Source organism: Trichomycterus rosablanca, chromosome 13, assembly GCF_030014385.1.
Source record: "Trichomycterus rosablanca isolate fTriRos1 chromosome 13, fTriRos1.hap1, whole genome shotgun sequence".
NCBI lineage: Eukaryota > Metazoa > Chordata > Actinopteri > Siluriformes > Trichomycteridae > Trichomycterus > Trichomycterus rosablanca.
This window is the reverse complement of record NC_086000.1, coordinates 28,745,215-28,767,672: the sequence shown is the minus strand read 5'-3', so window position 1 is coordinate 28,767,672 and position 22,458 is coordinate 28,745,215. Positions and strand designations below refer to the sequence as shown.

The window sequence follows — 22,458 nt, the reverse complement described above, 5'->3', positions numbered from 1 at the left end:
GTTCTGGAGCATGTATTGTCTATTTTTCTATTCAATTTAGGATTAGCACTGATTAAGCTTTGATTTTCTCTAAACTTTAGGCTTCTTGAAACAATGCTCATTATAAAAATGAATTTTTTTATCAGTTATTTCAGAGGTAAAATAGTTTAGGATGAAGCCAGATTTTTATGAACTATTGTACTGACCTCACATCATTCTGAGAGTAAATTGTTATTGCAATTACATAACTTCTCATCGTTTCCATAAACGTCTGAACGTAAAATACGTTTAAACTTCGGTATTGTGTAAAATACCGCCCCCTGGTGGCAATGTAAAGGAAACAGCTATTTCAATCCTCTCAAATGTATAAATTTACAGTGCGCACACACACACATTTTTTTTTTTTATATTCACTTTTTTTATTTATTTCACATCTAGGGGGCATTGACTTATTCCACCTTGGGTCAGATGTAGTTTGATGCTCTAAAACATAAGTGTTAAAATATGCAAAAACAGGAGATAAATGAGCAAATACTTTTCACAGCACCATTTAAAGAAAATCTATTGGGCAATGCAGCTCTTTATGAGCTGCACTGTGAAGAAATATTATATGATATATTTGCACTTTAAGTTTTACTGTATGCTTGTCTAAACACACTATTTTAACTACATGTTTAAACTGCAAAAGAAGCTCATTTGTTTATTCTTCTTTAAATATTACTTACATACTGACATACTTAAATATTAACTAAAAATAAATAATAAACAAATAAGTAGGGTGGCATGGTGGGGGAGTGGGTAGTGCTGTTGCATCATAACAAGAAGGGCCTGGGTTTGATTACCCAGACAGACGACCATGTTATTTTCTGAGTAGACTTTGTATGTTCTCCCTGTGCCCACATGGGTTTCCATAGACATAAGGTCAGGCTAACTGAAGCTACTGAAAATTGCCCCAAGTGTGTGTGTCCTGTGATGAACTGGCAAACTGTCTGGGGTGTTTCCTGCCTTTCGCACAATTAATCAGACCCACCCTGACCTCTGAGATCTTGGTTCGCATCTGTATTCGAGTGAGATCAGGTTTGACATGATTGGCTTCTGACTTTTAGGTGCATCTGTGCCAGTAATTGCGAATGTACTGAGATTTTTAAACACAAAACATCCAGTGATAATTCTAGAGACAGAAATACCTTGTTGATGGGAGAGGACAAACAAAGTCTGTATAACCATTCCTTAAGTGTGCTTTTCAGGTCAAACATTAATGTGTATGGGTCACGACAGTGGAAGACCACCTCAAGTTTAACCTCTGTCAGAAGGCTTTGGAGAAAGCTGACCCATCTGTGCAGCCAACCATCGCAAAGCAACAACAGTGTCAAAAACACACGTGTGGCCACAGTGAGCACAGGTTCAACCAAACTGTTAAAAATTGTAAAAACAGGTGCTCAAATGGCACAGCGCTCCACTGCTCTAGTCCACCATCTCCAAGATCTTGCTTAAAATCTTGCTGGGCATCCAAACTGGGGTAGGGGTAGGTTTAATGAGTGTGAGTGATGCTGTGCAATTGCGATCTCTGCTGTCGGGTCAGGGCACCTTCACTAGTGGTGTTGAAAGCATAGTTGTCTGTGTGTGGTACGGTTCTGGGTATGTCTCTTCCATTATAGTGGCGCGTGATAGTCTTAACCCTCCTCAGCCACCACAGGGGTGGTACAAAGGCCAAAAAGGATTGAAAAAGGTGGCTTGGCAATGATTACATCAAAAATGTTGCCTGATCTGATATTCTGTAACATGCTAATGGAAGGGGCAGAATGGTGTAAACAATATACAGCCATAACATTAAAACCACCTTCTTATTTCTACACTCACTGTCCATTTTATCAGCTCCACTTACCATATAGAAGAACTTTGTAGTTCTACAATTACTGACTGTAGTCCATCTGTTTCTCTGCATGCTTTGTTAGCCCCCTTTCATGCTGTTCTTCAATGATCAGGACCCCCACATGACCACCAAAGAGTAGGTATTATTTGGGTGGTGGATCATTCTCAGCACTGCAATGACACTGACATGGTGGTGGTGCGTTAGTGTGTGTTGTGCTGGTATGAGTGGATCAGACGCTGCTGGAGTTTTTAAACACCTCACTGTCACTGCTGGACTGAGAATAGTCCACAAACCAAAAGTATCCAGTCAACAGTGCCATGTGGGCAGTGTCCTGTGACCACTGATGAAGGTCTAGAAGATGACCAACTCAAACAGCAGCAATAGATTGTCTCTGACTTTACATCTACAAGGTGGACCAACTAGGAGGAATGTCTAATAGAGTGGACAGTGAGTGGACAGTATTTAAAAACTCCAGCAGCGCTGCTGTGTATTATCCACTAATACCAGCACAACACACACTAACACACCACCACCATGTCAGCGTCACTACAGTGCTGAGAATGACCCATCACCCAAATTATACCTGCTCTGTAGTGGTCCTGGGAGAGTCCTGACCATTAAAGAACAGCATGAAAGGGGGCTAACAAAGCATGCAGAGAAACAGATGGACTACAGCCACAAAGTGCTTCTATATGGTAAGTGGAGCTGATAAAATGGACAGTGAGTGTAGAAACAAGGAGGTGGTTTTAATGTTATGGCTGATCAGTGTATATGCGTCCAATGTTTTTGAGTCACACAGAAAAAAATGATCTAACCCTAACCCTAACCCGAGAATTATTCCAGTAACTCTACATAAGCAAACACAAAAGTACAGCTGTATTAGATCTTAAATGTGTTAGCTGTTCTGACTAAACGTTGACTCATTTTTGTGGTTTGCTCATTTTGGGAATGCGGGAGGGATTACCTGGAAAAAAGAGGGCATATTCATCACCTCAGTTTTATTGTATTCTATTCAGCTTTTACTGCTGTGGTTTCTCTGCCCAGTTGTGATGTAGCTGGTGTTTAGGAATGCTCCTATCACCCAGATTCATTAATCTTGCCGTTTAACTTTTATGTTTTATAGAATCTCAAGATATCAGCCTAGTAAAACATCTTATTGTTGTGACGTGAACGCTGCAGAACATTTGCTTGCAATTGCAGTGTCACAGTTGATATGATGGTTTACAAGAGAAAGCCTCCACCAAGAGGAACTGACTCACAATGTGCTCACGTCTTTCATCTGTCTGGAAACATTTTTATTTCCCTTTTTTTCCTACAATTCAATTTTTTATTATTGTTTAAGATATACACACATTCTCAACACTTTTTAATAGACATTTTGGATGGATTATCAGTCTGATTTGAGGCCATTAGGTAGGTAAGTAGCAAAGGTGGAAAGTAACGAATTACATTTACTCACGTTACTGTAATTGAGTAGTTTTTTTGTGTACTTGTACTTTTTAAAGTAGATTTTACAACCTGTAATTTTACTCTTACTTAAGTATATTTTGTATTAAGAATTATAATTCGCTACATTTTAAATAACATCCATTACTGAGTAAAAAAAAAAAAAAACGGTAAAAAAAAACGCATCTGGGAAACTGCTGTAGTGAATGCTGGGATAGAGAATAAACTGGCGCTAAAATCTCAAAAAGATGGACAGACAAATCAGACACCTGTGAGGGCCCATTTAAATGTGAAGTTGAATTTAAACCAAATGAAGCAAAACCCTGGCCATATCTGAGGGACCACTTTGGCTTCAAGCTCAATAAGGACACCAGCTGCATTATGCAGTGTAAGCTGTGTTTGCCCAGAGAGAAACAGTGTTTATACAGTGATTTATTGAGGATAAATGTTTTAAACGTTGCATGATGTTTTTTCTTTTATATTTTAATTAAAAACAACTATTGTGAGATTTATATCCACTTGTCCTGTTTGCATTACACAGGAGAGACACCCCCTCCTTCTGTTAAAAAAGTAACGTTTACATTTTAAATGAGTTACTTGAGTAGATTTTTGGACTAAAAATTCATCAAAGTAATAGTACTTTTACTTGAGTACAATATTTTAGTACTCTTTCCACCTCTAGTAAGTAGGTATCATATTTGTAACCACTTTCCTGGGAACACTGGACACACGCCAGGAACACACCCTGAACAAGACACCACTGCATCATAATGCATTAGTCAGCAACCCATCCACTTCCTAACTCACACCCAAAGCAAATTTAAAGCATTTTATGTATGGAGGCAGTGGTACCACAGTGGTTAAGCTACTGGACTAATATTTAGATTGGTTAGTTGTTGGTTCAAGCCCCACCAAAGCCAGGTGACCATTGCTGGCTGTTGAGCAAAGTTCTTAATCCACAATTGCTTGGATTGTATTATGTCACAGTTGTAAATTACATAAGGCATCAGATGTGATGTGTAAGTTAGGAAGTGAGTGGAGGCCTGTTTTAGTCCTCAAATCTTTTCAAAATACTTGTTCAGTTATGTGTGTGTGTGTGTGTGTGTGCACATGTTGAAAAGATTGCACAATGGGACAAAAAAAAAAACTCAATCAAATGTGGAAGTCAGTAGACCAGCTATTGTAGGCATTTACAATTAAATTCATGGATGGTATTGATCTGTTGGATTCATACACAGATAATTAGGTTCTGTTTGAGGTCTTACCTCTTCCGTGCAATGCGCCCATTAAGAGCTGGGACAGGCCTTGCAACCCTGATTAGGATAAGCGGCTTAGAAAGTGAGTGAGTGAATTTTTCTCTGAGCAGACACCAGCAGTTCCTGTACATTAAATGTACACTAACAAGTACATGTTAAAATCACCAGTCAATGAACACCTCAGATGCACACAGAGATACATTATTCCCTTGACACACATTGCATACACGCAAATCACTTTTAACCATGTACATTCAATATACTTTACATCATCCTGAACACCAACTGACACGCCTTAATTCAGTTTCAAACAGAAATGTGTTAAATAAATTTGTAATCATTATAAAACAATTGCAAATCTATTATAGGTTTTGTTGGTGTTGAACTATCAAAAGAAACAATATTAACAGATAAAAGTTTATGCTTTCTACTATCTGCAACTAAAAATTTTTAAACAAAAGGCAAAGCATAAATAAACTAAAAACAGCACTGTGTTGTACCAGCACTTTATTCTTTACAGGGTCACGGTGGTTCCAATTCACTGGGCGAAAGAAAGGGAAGACCATGGAGGGGTTGCCAGTCCAACACAGGGCAAACACACACACATAAACTCATACCTCACTTGCATGTCTTTGTGCTGTGGGATGAAACCAGAGCTCTTGAAGGAAACCCACACAGACACTGGGAGAACATGCAAACTCCACACAGAAAGGACCCAATCCGCTCCACCTGGGAATCGAACCCTGCTTGCTGTGAGGTGACAGTGCTACCCCCAAAACCACCGTGCTGCCCAACTGAAAACATTTTTAAACATAGCAACTGGGTAAAAGAGCACTACTGCAGTGTCTGCACATGTATTGCATAATAAAGTTTCTGCAAGTCAGGCAAAATAGTCACAGTTGCCATTCTAACTAGCTTCTCCTTAGTTAAATCACTGATCAACAATTATTAAATGCTCATTTGAATGTATTTGCTTTGCACTGTGGATGGTTTTTACCATACTGACAGACACAGCAAATAGATGTGGTGGGAAAGATATGGTAGCCTAATGGGTAGCGCGTTGGGCTAGAACTACAAAGTGCTCCTATATGGTAAGTAATAAAATGAACAGTGAGTGTAGAAACAAGGAGGTGGTTTTAATATGGCTGATCGGTGTATGTATATATGACAAATATAGGCATTCTTTTTTTTTCTTCATATGAGTGCTCAGAGTTTTAGAATGACATGACCAACAAGTTCATGGCCAGTTGTCCAAATACTTTTGATTGTATAGTGTATTCACATGTCTTGGTTTAAGGTCACAAAAAGTCATATGAAAGGAAGTGTACTCTGGATGCACTTTCTTAGTGTCGGAGAGAGATACTTTGAATGGACCTGAGACGCCCATGCCCGTCTACCCACTGACGACCCATCACTGCCATACTTTCAGACCGAGCTCAAATTCACCACACCGGTGTGACTTCATCACGGATCACATGGGTTCATAGGTACGAGCAAGCATGACAAAACAGATATCATGCAGATGGTAGAGAGTAGTGGGTTGCCAGTGAACATCCTGAAACTAAATGCTGCTTGTGAACAAGTGTTAATTTCTAAATGAATTGTCCGTAGTCAGGAGGTGCCAAGGAATTCTGCATGACGGATAAGCCGACTGAGAAGATTCCGTGGCTGTTAGAATCACCTCGGTGCTATATACAGGTAAGACACCTGATGTCATGCTAAAAAAAAAATTCATTTTCATTACAAAATAATTAGTAATCTAAATGTCAAATTATATTTTAGGGCCAAAGTAACCTAATGGTGCATGTTACTTCTTTATGAATTTCTACAAAAGGTTTTCATTTTTATTGTGGCTGCTTTTCTTTTTGGTTGTATTAGTTTAGAACTCATTTGAGAACATTATGGAACAGTAATACACACAGTGTTTAATTGTTATCGATGGTTGGTTTACCGAATTGTCAGTAAGCCTGCTTATTTTACAGTAACCAGGCAACATTCTCTGCTTTTTTGCTAATATATGTTTTATAAATCATGCAGATGTATTGGCCAGTGTTCAATAGATATTAACATGGATGGATGGATGGATGGATGGATGGATGGATGGATGGATGGATGGATGGATGGATAGACATTTCCTGACCCACTTTATTAGAAACACTTGCCTTGTATGCTCATGTATTGGCCATTTAATGAGCTATTAATGAGCTGTATAAAAGGTGCACTGTACACTGTCACCTTGCATGAACCCCCCACAGACACTTAGGTAGTTGGACCCTTCTCAGCATTGAAATGAGTCAAACATAGTAATAACATATTCATATGTGTTGTATTGGCATGAGTGTAAAATTTACAGCAGCAAATGAGTGACTGGTCTGTTCACATACACATAAAAGCTATGCATTAGGCTAACACAATGTGCAAAAATTTGTTTTAGTCTCTATCAGTTTAACATTTTTAAATTGTGACTAGTTTTTAGGTGTTTAAAAATCTCAACAACACGGCTACACCTGATACACTCATATATGATACTAGTACAATACACACTGCTATGTCAGTGTCAGTTCAGCACTAAAAATCCACTACCCAAATATCTGGTTAGTAGGGGTTTCTATTGGGTCTTTATTTAGTATATTATATGAATAGTGTATGGCAGAGTACAGGGTGTAGAAAGCAACCAATAGTATCAGTATGGTAGCTTTAACTAGTAAATTGGTGTATGAATGTACAGTATGTACCAAATACCTAAGTGGCCAGAATTGTGGTAACACTTAAATCACAAAACTTTATTACGCTTAACATGACTTGTTTTATAAATAAATATGTTATTATTATTATTATTAGTAGTAGTAGTAGTAGTAGTATTTTGTGAAGAATACAAGTATAAGTTTGTAGTGTAAACACTATGGCAAATATATAAAAGAAGGGTAAAATTAGTGACTGATAATGGAATATTGGGACATTTCACCCAATACTGGTTCCTGTTGTCTCTGTTTAAAAATAGTATAGTACTTCCACTTCACAAAAATAGCACCTAACTGGTATGAATGGGATATAGGTAGGGGACAGGGCATAGAAAGCACCCAATTGGCTACAATCAGTAAATTATGATGTCATCACATAGGTAAACCTAATGAAGTGGCCAGTAATGTGGTAACACTTACAAACCCTACATCAAGCACTTTATTAAGCTTAACATGACTGGTTTTATAGATAAATATATTAAATTAAATTAAATTAAATTGTGTTGAATTGGATTAGATTCCACCTTTGTGCAGAATACAAGCACAAAGTCAAAAAAATGGACTGTAGTGCAAAAAATAAAATGTTTGTAGTGTAAACAGTAAGGCAAATATATAAAATGAGGGCAATATAAGTGACAGTGAAAAATTAATATTAGGATATTTTACTCAGTTATGGCACTTCCACTTAATGACAATAGCACCCCACTGGTATACATAGGGTATAGGTAAGGGACAGGGCATAGAAAGCAACCAATTGGCTACAATCAGTAAATAATGATGTCATCACATAGGTAAACCTAATGAAGTGGCCAGTAATGTGGTAACACATACAAATCCTAAATCAAGCACTTTATTAAGCCTCACATGTCTTGTTTTGTAAATAGATATATTAGATTAGATTAGATTGGATCAGATTTCACTTTTGTGCAGAATACAAGCACAAAGTCAAAGAAATGGACTGTAGTGCAAAAAATGAAATGTTTGTAGTGTAAACAGTAGGGCAAACATATAAAGAGAGGGTAATATACGTAAGTGACAAATGAATATTAGGATATTTCACTCAGTTATGGCACTTCCACTTCATGACAATAGCACCCTGCTGGTATGAGTGGGGTATAGGTAGGGGACAGGGCATAGAAAGCAACCAATTAGCTACAATCAATAAATTATGATGTCATCATAAAGGTAAACCTAATGAAGTGCCCAGTAATGTGGTAACACTTACAAACCCTAAATCAAGCACTTTATTAAGCTTAACATGACTTGTTTTATAAATATATATTATATTAGATTGGATTGAATTGGATTAGATTAGATTTTACATTTGTGCAGAATACAAGCCAATACAAGTTAGTGAAATGGACTGTAGTGCAAACAGTGGAGCAAATATATAAAAGGAGGGTAACATAAGTGACAGTGATAGTGAAATATTAGGATATTTCACTCAGTTATGGCACTTCCACTTCATGACAATAGCACCTCACTGGTATGAATGGGGTATAGGTAGGGGACAGGGCATAGAAAGCAACCAATTGGTTACAATCAGTAAATTATGATGTCATCACATAGGTAAACCTAATGTAGTGGCCAGTAATGTGGTAACACTTACAAACCCTAAATCAAGCACTTTATTGAGCTTAACATTACTTGTTTTAAAAATATATTAGATTAGATTAGATTAGATTGGATTGAATTGGATTAGATTAGATTTTACATTTGTGCAGAATACAAGCACACAGTCTAAGAAATGGACTGTACTGCAAAAAATGAAATGTTTGTAGTGCAAACAGTAGGCCATAGAAAGCACCCAATTGGCTACAATCAGTAAATTATGATGTCATTACATAGGTAAACCTAATGAAGTGCCCAATAATGTGGTAACACTTACAAACCCTAAATCAAGCACTTTATTAAGCTTAACATAAGTTGTTTTATAAATAAATATAATTGATTATATTGGATTAGATTAGATCTGCACTTTTGTGCAGAATACAAGCACAAAGTCAAAGAAACGGACTGTAGTGCAAAAAATGTAATGTTTGTAGTGTAAACAGTAGAGCAAATATATAAAAGGAGGGTCACATAAGTGACAGTGATAAAGGAATATAAGGATATTTCACTCAATATTGGATCTTGTGGTCTTTGTTTGAGAATAGTATGGCACTTTCATTGAAGTCATCATGACTATAACACCCCACTGGTTTGACCCTGTAATGTGTTTTCATTACTGAAGTTTAAACAAAGTAAGATGAGTATCATGTTATGTTAGTTAGACTTGTCACTTTAAGAAGCTGTGGTTCTATAGCTGGAAAAACAAGCTCTAAAGTAAATATTAAAATCAACTCATGTTTTTCATTTCAGTGAAATACACCAGACTGATGACCCATGGCAGCTGGACAGGTTAGTGCTTTTCTGTCATGTTATTTCTTAATACTTGATAACATTCTGTTCTGTTTAATTGTTCTACTTTTTCCATTGTTCTTTTTATTTGTTTAGTATTTTATCATTATACCAATGATTATCATCTATTATCTTTCCTATATTGTAGAATCTCTCTTATAATCTGTTAGATTAGTAGCTAAAACATTTAATAATAAATAACAAGGTATATTTAGATTTAAGAGTCTTTTAAGAGTTTACTAATACGCATGTTTGTTCTTATGCCCAGGGCCAGCTAACTGCCACGCTGCTAACCTCAGTGGTGGCAGCGGTGTTTGGCTCACTGCAGATTGGATATCACACTGGCAATTTAAACTCCCCAGCAAGAGTGAGTACATTGTGGGTCTCACCACAGTCACTCATATATACACACACACACTTACAAACAGACACACAAACACAGAGCGGAATGGTCCGCCACTGACAGACATATCTGACCGGGTAAACCTCACAGAGTCGTGAGAGCTTTCTCTCCCGCCGGCCGTGGTCTTGGAAAGCCGTATGTTTACAGACAGGTAGCTATGATGTCTGGACTATGTTGTGGATACTCTGTAGCTCTTTTCACTTCGTATTTTTTTCCAAAACCACCGGGACGGCTTTCCAAATCTTAGTCATGTCTTTCGAGCGGGTGAAATGCAGTCTCACACTGCACAACGGGACTGGAAGGCACACGACATGTGACATAACAACTGCAATATGCTGGCAGAAACCAGACGAACTCTTGAACATATTTAAATATATCATAACCACTTTCTAAGCAATGTACATAATTTTGCTGATGTTCTTAATAGGATATTTAAACAGACGTATGTATAAGACCTCATTACATGAATATTTGGTTTTAAGGGTTTTTGAAATACACGACATGGCAAAAAGAATGTAAACATTGTTTTTTTCTTAGAATATTGTATTCTCAGCCATTGCTATGAAAGACAAATTTTAGAATATTGCCATCGATTATATACAGACATGGAATGGGTTATAAGGTCATAGGACGTTACCCTTGCAATAGGTCAGTTTGCAAATTTCTTTCTAACTGTGGTCAACTGTATGATTTTTATAATAATATAAAACAGCTCATTCAGAAAGCATTAGGTCATACAAGGTCATACAACTCCTGATTTATCACCTCAGCTTATGATCACTATCATAACAGCCAAACATCATCTGGGTATATACCCTGATGATATATTGTATATCCTGGTGTAATGCACAATACCACTTGACTCTAATCTAATGATGGATTTCTGCTCTGTAGGTTAGGAATTTACAATTAGACATGGTGTAGGAAAATATATAATTGCCAAAGTACACTTATCAGAATTTGCTTTTGTAATGCTGTATAACTTTGTAAAAATACAACCCCAAATCAGAAAAAGTTGGGACAGCATGGAAAATGTAAATAGTAAAAAAAAAAAAAAAAAAAAAAAAAAAAAAAAAAAAAAAAAAACACACATTTACTTTGACTTTTATTTGATTGCAGACAGGATGAACCTGAGATATTTCATTTTTGTCTGGTCAACTTTATTTCATTTTAGGCCTGCAACTAGTTGGGACACTAAAGCATTTACCACTTTGTAATGTTGCTATTCCTTTTCATCACACTTAAAAGATGTTTTGGCACCGAGGAGACCAAGTGGTTTAGTGTTTCAGCTTTTATTTTGTCTCATTCTTCCTGCAAACACGTCTTAAGATGTGCAACAGTACGGGGTCATTGATGTCGCATTTTCCGTTTCAAAATTCTCCAAAAATGCATGGACGTCCTTGAAAAGATGATGTCTTGAAGACAGCATATGTTGCTCTAAGATCTCAATGTACTTTTCTGCATTAATGCTACCATAGCAGAAGTGTAAATGACCTTTGCCAAGGGCACTAACACAGTTCCATACACTGACAGACCTGGCTTTTGGACTTGTTGCTGATAACAGTCTGGATGGTCCCTTTCATCTTTGGTCCGGAGCACATGGCGTCCATTTTTTTCCAAAAAAGACCTGGAATGCTGATTCATCTGACCACAATACACGTTTCCACTGAGTAATGGTCCATCCTAGATGCCTCAAAGCCCAGAGAAGTCAATGCTGCTTCTGGACATGGTTAACATAAGGCTTCTTTTTGGCACAGCAAAGTTTTAAGTGGCATTTGTGCATGTAACTCTGTATTGTAGTGCTTGACAAAGGTTTGCCAAAGTAATCCCTCACCCATGTGGTTATATCAGCTATTGTTGAGTGGCGGTTCTTGATGCAGTGCCGTCTGAGGGATCGAAGATCACAAGTGTTCAGCATAAGTTTGCGCCTTTGCCTTTATGCACTGAAATTCCTCCCGATTCATTGACTCTTTTAATGATATTATGCACTGTAGAGGAGAAATATGCAAATCCCTTCCAATCTTTCTTTGAGGTTCATTGTTTTTAAACATTTCAATCATTTTCTCACACATTTGTTGACAAACTGGAGATCCTCTGATCATCTTTGCTCATCAAAGACTCAGCCTTTCCTGGATGCTGCTTTTGTACCAAACCAAATTTCAAGCACCTGTTGACATCACCTGTTTGGAATCACATCATTATTTAGTTTTTTTTACCTCATTACTAGCCCCAACTTTTTTTGGAATGTGTTGCAGGTCTGAAATGCAGGAATGTAGATTTATTAACAAATGAAATAAAGTTGAGCAGATAAAACATGAAATATCTCAGGTTCAAACTGTCTGCAATCAAATGAAAGTCAAAGTAAATGTAAGGAACACTGCATTTTTATTTTATTTGCATTTCCCATACTGTTTCTGATTTAAAGTTGTATATATACATTAGATTTTTATTTTATACTTCTCAAAAATGTACCTAGGATAGAATTTAATAAAGACTTCTTAATTCAATGATACTCATACTGAAAAATTACTGCCAGACATTTTGGATAAGTGTGCGTGAGTTTTTTCTTTGTTTAGATATTTTGTATTTTGTATGGAATATCTAAACAATTGTTAGACAGCGAAGTCGTTTAGCAGATGCGTGTTTCCTCCCGTGTTTATGTTCTTTCTTCAATCAGATCATCGAGGAATTCTTTAATGTGACATGGAAATCCAGGAACAACGAGGCCATGCCAGACCACACTCTCACATTACTGTGGTCTCTGTCAGTCAGCATCAAGGATTTTGGAGCCCTGCTGGGGTCACTGGGGGTCAAAAGCCTTGCGAGTTCATATGGAAGGTAAAAATTTGCAATGGCTTTGGTAAACAAAGAACAAATACACTGATGATTAGCCATAACATTAAAACCACCTTCTTGTTTCTACACTCACTGTCCATTTTATCAGCTCCACTTACCATATAGAAGCACTTTGTAGTTCTACAATGACTGACTGTTGCTCTACATACTTTATTTTAGCCTGCTTTCACGCTGTTCTTCAATGGTCAGGACCCCCACAGAACCACTACAGAGCAGGTATTATTTAGGTGGTGGGTCATTCTCAGCACTGCACTGCTGTTTGAGTTGGTCATCTTCTAGACCTTCATCAGTGGTCACAGGACACTGCCCACGGGGCACTGTTGGATTCATATTTTTAGCTGGTGGACTATTCTCAGTCCAGCAGTGACAGTGGGGTGTTTAAAAACTCCTTCAGCATTGCTGTGTCTTATCCACTCATACCATCACAACACACACTAACACACCACCACCATGTCAGTGTCACTGCAGTGCTGAGAATGACCCACCACCCAAATAATACCTGCTCTGTAGTGGTCCTGACCATTGAAGAACAGCATGAAAGGGGACTAACAAAGCATGCAGAGAAACAGATTGACCACAGTCAGTTATTGTAGAACTACAAAGTGCTCCTATATGGTAAATGGATCTGATAAAAAGGACAGTGAGTGTAGATGTTATGGCTGATCAGTATATATACAGTGTATCACAAAAGTGAGTACACCCCTCACATTTCTGCAAATATTTTATTATATCTTTTCATGGGACAACACTATAGAAATGAAACTTGGATATAACTTAGAGTAGTCAGTGTACAACTTGTATAGCAGTGTAGATTTACTGTCTTCTGAAAATAACTCAACACACAGCCATTAATGTCTAAATGGCTGGCAACATAAGTGAGTACACCCCACAGTGAACATGTCCAAATTGTGCCCAAAGTGTCAATATTTTGTGTGACCACCATTATTTTCCAGCACTGCCTTAACCCTCCTGGGCATGGAATTCACCAGAGCTGCACAGGTTGCTATTGGAATCCTCTTCCACTCCTCCATGATGTCATCACGGAGCTGGTGGATGTTAGACACCTTGAACTCCTCCACCTTCCACTTGAGGATGCGCCACAGGTGCTCAATTGGGTTTAGTCCATCACCTTTACCTTCAGCTTCCTCAGCAAGGCAGTTGTCATCTTGGAGGTTGTGTTTGGGGTCGTTATCCTGTTGGAAAACTGCCATGAGGCCCAGTTTTCGAAGGGAGGGGATCATGCTCTGTTTCAGAATGTCACAGTACATGTTGGAATTCATGTTTCCCTCAATGAACTGCAGCTCCCCAGTGCCAGCAACACTCATGCAGCCCAAGACCATGATGCTACCACCACCATGCTTGACTGTAGGCAAGATACAGTTGTCTTGGTACTTCTCACCAGGGCGCCGCCACACATGCTGGACACCATCTGAGCCAAACAAGTTTATCTTGGTCTCGTCAGACCACAGGGCATTCCAGTAATCCATGTTCTTGGACTGCTTGTCTTCAGCAAACTGTTTGCGGGCTTTCTTGTGCGTCAGCTTCCTTCTGGGATGACGACCATGCAGACCGAGTTGATGCAGTGTGCGGCGTATGGTCTGAGCACTGACAGGCTGACCTCCCACGTCTTCAACCTCTGCAGCAATGCTGGCAGCACTCATGTGTCTATTTTTTAAAGCCAACCTCTGGATATGACGCCGAACACGTGAACTCAACTTCTTTGGTCGACCCTGGCGAAGCCTGTTCCGAGTGGAACCTGTCCTGGAAAACCGCTGTATGACCTTGGCCACCATGCTGTAGCTCAGTTTCAGGGTGTTAGCAATCTTCTTATAGCCCAGGCCATCTTTGTGGAGAGCAAGAATTCTATTTCTCACATCCTCAGAGAGTTCTTTGCCATGAGGTGCCATGTTGAATATCCAGTGGCCAGTATGAGAGAATTGTACCCAAAACACCAAATTTAACAGCCCTGCTCCCCATTTACACCTGGGACCTTGACACATGACACCAGGGAGGGACAACGACACATTTGGGCACAATTTGGACATGTTCACTGTGGGGTGTACTCACTTATGTTGCCAGCTATTTAGACATTAATGGCTGTGTGTTGAGTTATTTTCAGAAGACAGTAAATCTACACTGCTATACAAGCTGTACACTGACTACTCTAAGTTATATCCAAGTTTCATGTCTATAGTGTTGTCCCATGAAAAGATATAATGAAATATTTGCAGAAATGTGAGGGGTGTACTCACTTTTGTGATACACTGTATAGAAGAAATAAGAATGTGTATTTTTTTATCTCCTACAGGAGGAACCCTATTCTTATTGGCAATGCTTTGTCTATAGTGGGGGTCAGTCTGATGTTCCTCTGCAAGGCAGCTAAGTCTTTTGAACTTTTCATTCTAGGCCGCTTTATTTTTGGCCTGTTTTGTGGACTGACGATGTGTTTAAACCCGGTATACATCCAAGAAATTTCCCCAATTAACCTTCGTGGTGCCTTTGCATCCCTCAATCAAGTTTCTTTTGCTTCTGGCATTTTACTGGGAATGGTAAGACCACACATGTCTTCTTTTTATTACTTCTTCAGGCATTACTGTTCTAAAGTTTATGTTAAATGTTTCAGATAGTGGGCTTGGAGACAGTGTTGGGGACAGAGAACTACTGGACATTTATGCTGTCCCTCTCCCTTATACCTGCAATCCTTCAATATATGATCCTACCTTTCTGCCCTGAGAGCCCACGATACCTTTTTATCAACTGTGGCAAAGAGAAGGAGGCAAAAGCTGGTGAGTATTTGCTCCAGTTAATCAGTTTAAGTAATCACACTGTAAAGCATGTGTCAAACTCAACCTCACGTCATTTTATGTGGCCCGCGAGAGCTTAAAAGACGTATGACTGTCTTAAAATATACTGTAAAATCATACATAAACTGCATCTCCCACAATGAATGCCGATTTTGTGACCCGCAATGTGATCGCATCCCGCCACTACATGGCAGCGTTTCCATATCAGCGTTTAACTGAGGTGGTTTTCCAATAAGTAATGTTAAGAAACGCACAAAGTTGAATCAGTTTATCTGGACACAAGTTTGTGGTAGAGATACGCTTCATCACTCATCCAAGTGACTTCTTTAGTCTGAGCTGGTGGTGAATACCCCAACCTTATATGCAGTTGATTTGCATAACAACCGCCCATTGCATAAAAATGAAATCGGTGATCAGGTTCATATGCAAATCACAATGACCTTTAATTACAAGGGCCATGTGTGCCTTTCACATATGATTGGGGTATAGCTCCTGTCACGGTGTTGTAAGATGGTGAGAGATGTACTCTCAGCCCCCCACCCCCCTGGGAAGTTTGAACGAGGAGTCAAAGAGGCCATCTATGTGAGGGGGGAACAACCATGCCTGAAGCAAGGGGGGGGCCTGAGAGTACATCTCTCACCATCTTACAACACCGTGACAGGAGCTATACCCCAGTCATATGTGAAAGGTAGACATGGGCATTGTAATTAATAGTCATTGTGATTTGCATATGGACCTGATCACTGGATCCATTGTTATGCAATGGGCGGTGATCGGTCATTATGCAAATCAACTGCATATAAGGTTGGGGTATTCAACACCAGCTCAGACTGAAGAAGTCACTTGGATGAGTGATGAAACGTATCTCTACAACAAACTCGTGTCCAGATGAACTGATTCAACTTTGTGGATTTGTGTACCTGGATTATTATCATGCATCAAGAAATTTTGAGAAATATTTACAAATAATCCCAAAATGTAGAAGAAGAGAAAATTAAAGTAGAAGGAAGGAAATTTAAGTTTGTGCTTCAAGAAGAAAAAACGCTATGTCTCTTGTGTTATGAGTATAAATTTGGCATTTTGACACCAAACAGAATTTAGCCTCCAAGAAAAACAACAAATTGTCCCAGACGTAAAAGGCAGCATGCAATCACAGCAGGATACGTTACAATCGGCCCTTTGATAATAATGCAGATGTGGCCCTCTGTGCAAATGACTTTGACACCCCTGCTGTAAAGTCTAATTTATATATATATCTACAGCCTTAAGTAGGCTGAGACGAAACCCTGACAAGATCACTGAGGAACTGAAGGAAATGACGGAGGAAGCGTCCCACATAGAAGCAAGACTAAGAGTCAAAGAATTCTTTACAAAACAATGCTACAGACAGCCGATGATCCTTATCCTAATGACAAGCCTGGGGAGCCAGTTATCTGGATTTAATGCGGTGAGTATTTTATTATTATTTTTAAACTAATTAATTTATTTCAATTATGATCAAATTGTTTAATTGTTTTTAAACCACAAAATATTCCCAAATCTAGAAAGTCACCAAAATAAATGTTTATTTTTTATTTTGTTTATTGTTTAATATTTACTCTGATGAAACACGCTTTATATCCATCGTTATCATTTAAGTCTATCTTCATCCTACACAACACATAGTTAGTAAAGTGAAGTGAACGCTGAAGACTGGACCTACACTATTTAATGTTTTACTTTTTTTTTTTTTTTTTTTACAGGTAATTAATTATTCAACTAAAATATTCACCAAGGCAAAATTTAATGAAGCTGAATACCTGACGCTGGGCGTAGGAGTCATCAATGTAGCATTCACCATAGTGGCTGTGAGTGTAAAGACCATTCTATTCTATTATATATATACAGTGTATATATATATATATATATATATATATATATATACATATATACTGTTCAGCCATAACATTAAAACCACCTCCTTGTTTTTACCCTCATTTTATCAGCTCCACTTACCATATAGAAACACTTGTTGTTCAGTAGTTCTACAATTACTGACTGTAGTCCACCTATTTCTCCACATACCTTTTTAACCTGCTTTCACCCTGTTCTTCAATGGTCAGGACCTCCACAGCACCACTACAGAGCAGGTATTATTTAGGTGGTGGATGATTCTCAGCAATGCCGTGACACTGACATGGTGGTGGCGTGTTAGTGTGTGTTGTGCTGGTATGAGTTGATCAGACACAGCAGTGCTGCTGGAGTTTTAAAATACCGTGTCCACTCACTGTCCACTCTATTAGACACTTCTACCTAGTTGGTCCACCTTGTAGATGTAAAGTCAGAGACGATCACTCATCTATTGCTGCTGTTTGAGTTGGTCATCTTCTAGACCTTCATTAGTGGTCACAGGACGCCGCCCATGGGGCGCTGTTGGCTGGATGTTTTTGGTTGGTGGACTATTCTCAGTCCAGCAGTGACAGTGATGTGTTTAAAAACTCCATCAGCATTGTCTTATCCACTCATACCAGCACAACACACACTAACACACCACCACCATGTCAGTGTCACTGCAGTGCTGACAATGATACACCACCCAAATAATACCTGCTCTTTAGCGGTCCTCAGAGAGTCCTGACCATTGAAGGACAGCATGAAAGGGGGCTAACAAAGCATGTGGAGAAAAAAATTGACTACAGTCAGTAATTGTAGAACTACAAAGTGTTTCTATATGGTAAGTGGAGCTGATAAAATGGACAGTGAGTGTAGAAACAAGGAGGTGGTTTTAATGTTATGACTGATCGGTGTATATATATATTCAAGTCAAGTGTGCCTAATATATCCCACCCACTATTATTGTTATTCACTTCACCTGTCAGTGGTCATAATGTTATGCCTAGTTGGTGTAGATTTCATACTAAGAAATGTCAGTATTCAGAACTTCTCATCATATTTACACAGAAATGTGAACTTTGTAATAATGAATGATTTGTTGATTTTATTTTCTTAAAGGTCTTTCTGGTGGAGAGGGCTGGGCGTAGGAAGCTGCTCCTTACTGGCTTCATGTCATTAGCTATATGTAATTTACTCATGACCCTCACAGATTCCATGCTGGTAAGTTTAACGAAACTAATTAATTATAAAAAAGACTTAGTAATGTACACTGATCAGTCATAACATTAAATCCCCCTCCTTGTTTCTACACTCACTGTCCATTTTATCAGCTCCACTTACCATATAGAAGCACTTTGTAGTTCTACAATTACTGACTGTAGTCCATCTGTTTCTCTACATGCTTTGTTAGCCCCTCTTTCATGCTGTTCTTCAATGGTCAGGACCCCCACAGGATCACTACAGAGCAGGTATTATTCAGGTGGTGGATCATTCTCAGCACTGCAGTGACACTGACATGGTGGTGGTGTGTTAGTGTGTGTTGTGCTGGTATGAGTGGATCAGACACAGCAGCGCTGCTGGAGTTTTTTAAACACCTCACTGTCACTGCTGGACTGAGAATAGTCCACCAATCAAAAATATCCAGCTAACAGCATCCCGTGGGCAGGGTCCTGTGACCACTAATGAAGGTCTAGAAGATGACCAACTCAAACAGCAGCAATAGATGAGCGATCGTCTCTGACTTCACATCTACAAGGTGGACCAACTAGGTAGGAGTGTCTAATAAAGTGGACAGTGAGTGGACAAGGTATTTAAAAACTCCAGCAGTGCTGCTGTGTCTTATCCACTCATACCAGCACAACACACACTAACACACCACCACCATGTCACTGCAGTGCTGGGAATGATTAACCACCCAAATAATACCTGCTCTGTAGTGGTTCTGGGGGGGTCCTGACCATTGAAGAACAGGGTGAATGCAGGCTAAAAAAGTATGTAGAGAAACAGATGATAAGCTGATAAAATGGACAGTGAGTGTAGAAACTAGGAGGTGGTTTTAATGTTATGGCTGATCAGTGTATAAAACATTAACCGTGTATAATATTGTTATTTTTTCTTTTTAACCCTACTTTTTATCTCTTTAGAATATAGTGCCAGAGAGCCGTGGTTTTCAGGTTCTGGTGATGTTCCTCCTGATCTCAGCCTATGAGTTGGGACCTGGGCCAATTTCTTGGTTTATTGCTGCTGAGCTTGTCGACCAGTCGGCCCGACCCATCGCCATGGCTTTCGTCAGCTTAATTAACTGGGGTGGAAAATTTCTTCTTGCGCTTCTTTTTCCGGAATTATGGGTACGCACATCTTTTTGAACTAAGAAATCTAAAAAAAACTGTGTAGCATGTTTAAATGCTATTTCATAATCTGTATTTATTTATTTATTTATTTCAGAAACTGTGTGGCGCCTATGTCTATCTGATCTTTATGTTAATGGCCTTGGTGGCATTTACTTACACAATGATTCGCCTCCCAGAAACCAAGGGCCGTACTTTCGATGACATTGCTGCAGAATTTCGGGGGGCTGAGAAGATCCTCATGCATGACAAGACAAGTTTTAATACATTTTCCTGACCACAGAGTCACTACAATGATTAGCAAATTATATAATATTCTGAGTAGTGATAGCTTTTTATATTTATACCATTTACACTATATGGATATAGTGTTTACACTATAAGGATGTAAAAACCTGACCATAAACCCGCTGGTCATCCTATTTCAAACATATGGACATTGATATGGAGTTCCCTTTTTTTGCTGCTTTAACAGCCTCCACCAGAGTGTGTCAAATTGGGCATTTGTGTTCATTTGGAGAGCGTTTGAGAGGTCATAAACTGATGCTGGATAAGAAGTTATGGCTAACATTTGTTGTTCCAATTCATTCCAAAGGTTTTTGGTGTTAAGGTCAAAGCTTTGAGCAGCTTTGCTCATGAAGCTGAAGCATAGCTACACCGATTAACTGTATCATTAAAAACACCTCCTTGTTTCTACACTCACTGTCCATTTGATCAGCTCCACTTACCATATAGATGCACTTTGTAGTTCTACAATTACTGACTGTAGTCCATCTATTTCTTTGCATGCTTTGTTAGCCCCCTTTCATGCTGTTCTTCAATGGTCAGGACTCTCCCAGGACCACTACAGAGCAGGTATTATTTGGGTGGTGGATCATTCTCAGCACTGCAGTGACACTGACATATTGGTGGTGGATCAGACACAGACTGGAGTTTTAAAACACCTCACTGTCACTGCTGGACTGAGAATAGTCCACCAACCAAAAATATCCAGTCAACAGCGCCCCGTGGGCAGCGTCCTGTGACCACTGATGAAAGTCTCAAAGATGACCAACTCAAACAGCAGCAAAAGATGAGCGATTGTCTCTGACTTTACATCTACAAGGTGGACCAACTAGGTAGGAGTGTCTAATAGAGTGGACAGTGAGTGGACACAGTATTTAAAAACTACAGCAGCGCTGCTGTGTCTGATCTACTCATACCAGCACAACACACACTAACACACCACCACCATGTCAGTGTCACTGCAGTGCTGAGAATGATCCACCACCTAAATAATACCTGCTCTGTAGTTGTCCTGTGGGGGTCCTGACCATTGAAGAACAGCATGAAAGGGGCTAACAAAGCATGCAAAGAAATAGATGGACTGCAGTCAGTAATTGTAGAACTACAAAGTGCTTCTATATGGTAAGTGGAGCTGATAAAATGGACAGCGAGTGTAGAACAAGTAGGTGGTTTTAATGTTATGGATGATCGGTGTATATATATAGACACTTGACTGGGACAGCACTGCTGATGATCTTAAAAATGTAAAATACAATTCAAAAATAGATTTCTGTATTGAATTACCATTTTTTTAATATAAATGAATATGCATACACACACACACACACACACACACACACAAACACAGGTCTAGAAACATTATTGTGAATAAATTTGCTATCTACTGCAGAGCCTGACTCACATCTCCTAAATAACTTTACAGTAATGAATTATTAATGACCCTCTCTGGACTTGTGGTCTGTGGCCCAGCAGTTGAGAAACCCTGTGGTATGCAGAATATCATTCTGTCTAAGAATATATTTTAGTTGGTAACCAGTGTTGCCAATTTAAATAAACCTACTGTCTTGTAGTGTGACACCACAATAAAACCCAAAGTTACAGTATAATGAAGCCATGCAATACTTTACAGTCATGCCTCATAAACACAGCGGTTATGTGGGAATACAATTAGAAAGAAAGAAATAGAGTGTATGGGTGTAACCATATAACTGCAAAACAAACAAATCTATTTGTAACACCTGAACAAAGTGCTTACTTAAAATGCAACAAGGAACAACATAGGAATAAAACAGGCTCTACATTATTTATCAATATTAGACACTCGTTATAAATCAATTCTATAGTGTGTTGGCAAAATTGCAGACTTTGCTTCATGTTTTTATTCACTGGTATCACAGAGAAGGCAAAGTAACTTTGTAGTACTTAAAATTTATGTACACAGCCGAATAACAAAAAAGCTGGGACAGTATATAAAATGCAAATTAAAAAATGTAGAGAAATATTTTATGTTTTGTCTGGTCAATTTCATTTCATGTGTTAATATACATCCATTTCCACATTTCAGGCCTGCAACACATTCCTAAAAAAGTTGGGACGATAAAGCATTTATCACTTTTTAATGTTGCCATTCTTTTTCACAATACAGATTTTTTTCACACCGAGGATAACAAGCAATAAAATGTTATTTTGTCCCA

At 38.6% G+C, this 22,458-nt stretch overlaps 1 protein-coding gene across 1 annotated transcript; it reads left to right on the top strand.

Annotated features, from left to right (window-relative positions):
• The first annotated feature begins 9,680 nt into the window (after nt 1–9,680).
• Nucleotides 9,681–20,255, top strand: LOC134324862 (solute carrier family 2, facilitated glucose transporter member 1). Its single transcript, XM_063006742.1, has 10 exons — nt 9,681–9,695; nt 9,931–10,062; nt 12,776–12,936; nt 15,263–15,503; nt 15,578–15,740; nt 17,021–17,205; nt 17,501–17,605; nt 18,750–18,851; nt 19,775–19,978; nt 20,076–20,255. Exons 1-10 carry the CDS (start codon nt 9,681–9,683, stop codon nt 20,253–20,255), a joined length of 1,488 nt encoding a protein of 495 aa, XP_062862812.1.
• Nucleotides 20,256–22,458: the final 2,203 nt, after the last annotated feature.

Excerpts from the sequence above, each read along its gene's own strand:
- LOC134324862 (XM_063006742.1), top strand. Across the intron at positions 15,504-15,577 it reads CTGGCATTTTACTGGGAATG|ATAGTGGGCTTGGAGACAGT; the intron begins GTAAGACCACAC and ends TAAATGTTTCAG. Across the intron at positions 17,206-17,500 it reads AGTTATCTGGATTTAATGCG|GTAATTAATTATTCAACTAA; the intron begins GTGAGTATTTTA and ends TTTTTTTTACAG.